We start from the raw sequence: 6,489 nt of genomic DNA on the forward strand, positions 1-6,489 counted from the left end.
CATCGGTGTGCGCACTGCCGTACACTGGAGATGACCCTGGCTCCTGCCATCCACCGCCCGGCGGGTGCTCGTCCCTACTGGATGTGCCGCCAGAGGAGCTGCACAAACCGGAAATCACAGTACCATGGATGGCCACATCGACATCAGCACAATGCCAACATGTATAAAAGAGCTTCACCCGCTGACACCGCTTCGTGGGCTCGGTGACTGCACCACATCGCAGCCACCTAATCCGCTTACCTTTGCGATGCAGGTCAGTAGATCGTATGCCCTCTTCGCTAAAAAATCCAGTAATTATATTTCGGTGCAGTTTCCGAGCCCGCACTGCTGTGTTGCCATTGCCGTTGAGTGTGCTCACGTAATTCATTCCTTGCTCATGCTATCAGGTGACGTTGAGGCTAACCCTGGTCCTGAGGGCAACGCTGCTGTACTCGCTGAACTACAGAAGCTAAACGCGGTACAGACCCTGTTGATTACGGAAATACAGGGCCTCAAAACACAGCTGAACACAACAGACCAAACGATAGCAAGCCTAGACAAACGAATGGCCGATCTCGAAACGCATTACCAAACACTTCTTCACCTCAGAAACGATATTGAAATAATGCAGTCAACCACAATCGACCAAGCTAAAAAGATTAAAGAACTAGAAACACGCCTGGATGACACGGAAAACCAATCACGTCGGAATAACCTTATTTTCTATGGCATCCCTGACCCTGCTAGCGCTGAAACGTGGGCTGAGTCAGAAAAACCAGTCATTGATGTTTGCCGCAAAAATTTTGATATAACCTTGGAACCTAACGACATTGAAAGAGCGCATCGCCTCGGAAATCATTCAGCCGACCGAATTCGTCCCGTAATCGTAAAATTCCTATCTCATAAAACCAAAGACGCACTGTTATCAAATGGCCGTAAATTGAAAGACACAAACTACAGTATTGGAGAGGACTTCTCCCGCACCGTTCGACACGCGCGTAAACAGTTACTAGTGTTTGCCAAAGCCAATTCTAACAAGTACTCCTTGCGCTTCAAAACCCTGCACATTGGCTCAAAACGCTATGTATTTGACCCATCATCCCAAGCCGTTAAGGAAATAGCATAGCAATTGCCCCGTCACAAAACTTTAACAAATCGTCGACCCGCTCCACCGCACAATGTTCTCTCGTTTTTGATAATATTCACTAACATCCGTAGTCTTCTTCCAAAGCGCGAACTCATATCAAACATCATGTCGTCATCCGGGAGCAATATACTAATACTAACAGAAACTTGGCTAAATAGTGACGTAACGGATACGGAAATTTTGGCCGATTTACCCAACTTCTAAGTGTATCGAAACGATCGAAAAGGCAAACGGGGGGGGGGGGGGGGCGGTGTTCTCGTTGCCATTCATCGAGGCATATCATGCTCTGTTGTTGACGTCGCACCCGACATTGAAGCCATATGGCTCATCTGTCGCGCTCCCCCCGTAACAGTTCTGCTTGGCGTTTGCTACAGGCCCCCCCAGACTAATCCAGACTTCCCACGTCATCTGAACAACACCCTTCATAAATTTTAGAAGAACTTGTTGTTGGGCGAGTTGGTAGATATTAGCGAACATTGTTTAACTGCGCGAACAAACGAACCACAAAGACAGCGAGGGACAAGGACGCTGTCTTTGTGGTTCGTTTGTTCGCGCAGTTAAACAATGTTCACCCTTCATAAACTTGTTCTCACATATCCAAATGCCCGTATTCTTCTTTTTGGTGATTTTAATTACCCGGATATTGATTGGCAGAACATAGCTAGTTCCACAATAACGTGTCATGCAGAGGCGAAAAACTTCATCGATGTCTGTTTAAATTTTAACCTCACTCAATTAATTTCCCAACCAACCCGTGTCTCACGAGAATCAGCAAACACGCTCGACCTGATACTAACAAGCAGCCCCGAGAATGTATCATCCATCAGTTACCTTCCTGAAATCAGCGATCACAAAGTCATGCATGCTTTATTCTCATTTACCTCGACTCAAAAACAGACATCCGATAAAACGATACAACTCTACGATAAGGGTAACTATAACGCAATAACTGAAGAACTTAACACCTTTTTTCCTGAATACGTATCCGCATTTCACACTCGCTCAATTCATGAAAACTGGCTGATATTCAAGAACAAATTAAACCATCTCACTAATATGTTCGTACCAAGGATTACCTTTCATACTAATCGCAATAAACCATGGTTTACCCAGCACTTAAAACGACTCGAAAACAAAAAGAAACGATTGTTTCGTACCGCCAAACGAAACGACACGCCTGCTCTATGGGGGAAATACTTCGAGGCCGAAAAATCATACCTACTTTCTGTTCGTAACGCCAAGTACTCATTTTATCACAATGACCTACCAAACTTACTTATAAGAAACCCCAAGCAATTCTGGCAAGTTTTAAACCCAACACATCCTCCCGATATTAAACTGACGAATTATTCACATGAAGCGGTGACTGACCATGACTGCGCAGAAATATTTACCATGCCTTCACATCTGTGTTCACTACCGAACTCGACGCACCTTCGCCACCCTTTAACTTAGAAACCCCCATGCCGGCAGTCACGTTCGTCGAAGAAGGCATCCATAATTCATAACATGAAACTTTCATCATCAGCTGGTATGGACCTGATTAATTCAAAACTATTGAAAAATGTGGTATCAATTTGTGCATCCTGTTTATGTCTCATTTTCTCACAGTCACTCTCCTCAGGAATTTTGCCTCTTGATTGGAAAACGGGGAAGGTCGTTCCAGTCTACAAATCAGGTAACAGAGACTCGCCCTTGAATTACCGCCCCATTTCATTGACTAGTGTGCCTTGTAAAATCATGGAACATGTCATCTACTCACAAATCGTAAACTTCTTGGACCGAAACCATTTTTTTCACCCTTCACAACATTGGTTTCGTAAGGGCCTCTCTTGCGAAACCCAACTAGCGCTTTTCCTTCACGACTTGCACACTAATCTAGACCGTAATATGCAGACCGACACCGTCTTTCTTGATTTCACTAAAGCTTTTGACAAGGTTCCCCACTGCCGGCTATTACTAAAACTCTCAAAGCTGAACCTACCCCCTAATATTCTCAAATGGATTGAAGAATTCCTAACTAACCGCTCTCAGTCAGTCTATCTTAACGGTCATCTGTCTACATCTCTCCCGGTTACTTCAGGCGTCCCACGAGGTTCTGTCCTCGGTCCCCTCCTATTCTTAATATATATTAACGACTTGCCCCTGCATGTTTCCTGTAGTATTCGAATTTTCGCAGATGATTGTGTTATTTACCGCACCATCAATAACTGTCACGATGAATACACTCTTCAGACAGAGCTTAACAACGTACTAAATTGGTGTAATAACTGGCTAATGTCCCTCAATCCTAGTAAATGTAAACTCATGTCCTTCACTCGTCGTCACAATCCATATCTCTTTAATTATTTAATTTCTAACACAAAGATTGAGCAAGTACAATCATATAAATATCTAGGAGTCACCCTCTCTTCTAATCTATCATGGCAGGTTCATATCGGTAACATCATTTCAGCATCAAACAAAACACTCGGTTTTCTAAAACGTCACCTTCGCCTTGCCCCACCACATGTTAAATTGCTCGCGTATAAATCACTTATAAGACCCAAATTAGAATATGCATCCCCCATCTGGAGCCCACATCAAGCATATCTAATCACCGCATCGGAAGCTGTGCCGAATCGTGCTGCCCGATTCATTCATTCCTCATACTCATATGACGTCAGTGTTTCATCCTTGAAAGCTACATCCGGACTGTCACCCCTCTCTTTTCGTCGTCGCATTGCTAGCCTCACCCTTTATCACAAATTCTTTTATTCTCCTCTCAATCAAGCACCGTATATCGCCGCCGCATCACGCATATCTCACCGCACCAGTCATCCCCTTCAAGTTGCCCGCCCACTATCACGTACTACTACGTTTTCAGCTTCGTTATTTCTTCGAGCAGCCACGGACTGGAACGGCCTACCCCATGACATCATCGCCATCGCTTCAACACCTGCTTTTCAAGAACGCGTAACAGATCACCTTCAATGTTAAATCACCATCGCTGTTTGTCTTCCTCACTACAAATGTAATCCCACCCCTTATGTAACACCCCCTGAAATGGGGGCCTTTAAGGAATAAAACTGAACTGAACTGAACTGTACGAATATTTGAGGGATGTTATGGTCAGCCGCAAGGTCTCAGCATGCGTCCGCTATTTAGAAAACATTTCATATTGCATGCTAACCAAATCTATTATCTCAAGCTTTTTCTGCATATCCAAAATAATAAGCGATTCCCCACGTATAGTTGTTCTGGATGTGTTCAATATTGCCTCCGTACACAAAGTATAAAAACACCAAAAATCAGAACTACCTATGGTCGGCAGCATATTCTGCATCAAATACCCACTCTGCTTACTATACTTGGCAACAGTTTAGACCTAAATAAACAAATTGCCATAAGAGGTTTAAACAAATTCTTCTTGAAAATTGCATTCAATATGTTTAATTGCTGTTTAAGTGTTGATTATAACCTCCATGTGTATTGACTTGTTTTAATCTTACTCAATGTACACTGTGTTTTATTTCTTAGCACACATCGTTTCTTTCTTTCTTTTTTCTTTTTTTTGCTGCTTGTCACAATATATATGTACGTCAATCTGCTTATTTCTTTGCTCTGTGATATTTGTTTTTTTTGTTTGTCTTTTATAACTAGAGACAATTTAGATTGTTCAATGATTATCTTATGTATGCTTATGCCTGCTTGCTGAACTGTATCGTGGAGCCTCTGTCCGGCTGTATAGCCTTTTCCTTTTGCTTCGATTTCTGTTGATGTACAGAAAGAAATCAATAAATAAACCTCAAAAACCTCAATATCATTTCAAATCTTTGTTGCCGGAATGACATTGTTATTAGGCAAGCATATAAGGGTGGAAGAATAGTTATTTGGCCAGTATAAAAATACAAGCACGAAGCTTACAGACAACTAAACAACCCAGATTATTACCGTAAGCTAGATAGCAATCAGACATTACCCTACACAGTTACAATTACCTACAGGGGGAAATCGCTTTTGGCTGATGAATTCATAACACCATCAGAATACAAATTTCTTAAACCAAGCAAAAAAACTGCAGGGAATATTTACCTCCTTCCAAAAATTCACAATATTCCGCCCTATGGACTATACACCGCTATTATCCTAGGTCGCCCAATAGTATCAAGCAACAACACCCCGACAGGGAGCATCTCCACATTCCTTAAGCACAGGTTTGATAACTTGCCAAAAGCACTTCCGTTATTTGTACAAGATACACCCCACGTGCTGAGAATTATAGAGGACATTATTACTAAAGGCACACTACCCCACAACACAATTCTCGCAACACTCGATGTCACGACCCTGTACACCAACATTCCAATCCCTGATGGTTTATCTTCGATAAAACAAACGCTCTCTAAACACAATGCGCAACGCTCTACTTAAATCTACTTGTCTCCCCTTTAATTAGTTCTAACACATAACTACTTTGAATTGGAGGAAAGTTACTATCTACAGATACATGGTACAAGCATGGGTACGCCTTGTGCACCAACCTACGCGGACATATTTAAGCGGATTCTAGAAACAGATTTCCTATCGTGCTGCACTGACAAGCCCCACACATAGCTACGATACATAGACGACACAATCATAATATGGGAACATGATCAAGACAGTCTAGATAAATGTGTAGCATTTCTAAACTCTTTTCACCCAACAATAAAATTCACATCAGAATCCTCAACTGAGCGCAATAACTTTCTGGACACAACAATATACATCGAGGGGGGGGGGGGGGGAGTGGGGCTAAAGACAACGCTGTATAGGAAACCTTTCGACAAACAACAGTACCTAGAATATACCAGCCACCATCCCAGACATTGCAAACAAGGCATCCTTAAAGGCCAAGCCACACGACTACGTCGCATTTGCGTTGAAAACCGAGACTTCATAGGTAGACTCGATCACCTTAAAGAAACCCTAACAAACATGACCCACCCAAACAATGACCTTCAAATAGCCTCCACAACTGCAACTAAACTTGATCGAGCCGAGGTCCTCAAGCCCCGCCCGAGGATCACAAGAACAACACCGCCTCTTCTTACTACTAAATTCTCAATCGCACTCTCAAACGTGAATATTATCCTCAGTATATGCTATTATATTATCCTCAGATATTCTTGTACATGCCAAACTAAAGACAAAAAGGAAGTTCGGAACTAGTTCCTCTGGCCGCTCCAGGTGCTCTACACGCAAACATACTCAATCTACTCCTGCAGCAAAAATTACAGCGTTGAATTACGCACACAAGGTAACTTCGGCTTTCACCTGCACATCAAGCAACATAGTCTAGTGTCTAGAATGTGCCACTTGTAGCAAACAATGCATAGGTG

The 6,489-nt window shown here is 42.8% G+C and overlaps 1 protein-coding gene across 1 annotated transcript; it reads left to right on the forward strand.

Annotated features, from left to right (window-relative positions):
• The first annotated feature begins 247 nt into the window (after window positions 1-247).
• On the forward strand, window positions 248-1,105 carry LOC126526748 (uncharacterized). The gene has a single exon (XM_050174607.2). The coding sequence runs from the start codon at window positions 248-250 to the stop codon at window positions 1,103-1,105; it is 858 nt and encodes a 285-aa protein (XP_050030564.1).
• Window positions 1,106-6,489: the final 5,384 nt, after the last annotated feature.

The sequence above is a fragment of the Dermacentor andersoni genome, chromosome 8, assembly GCF_023375885.2.
Source record: "Dermacentor andersoni chromosome 8, qqDerAnde1_hic_scaffold, whole genome shotgun sequence".
Classification (NCBI taxonomy): Eukaryota; Metazoa; Arthropoda; class Arachnida; order Ixodida; family Ixodidae; genus Dermacentor; species Dermacentor andersoni.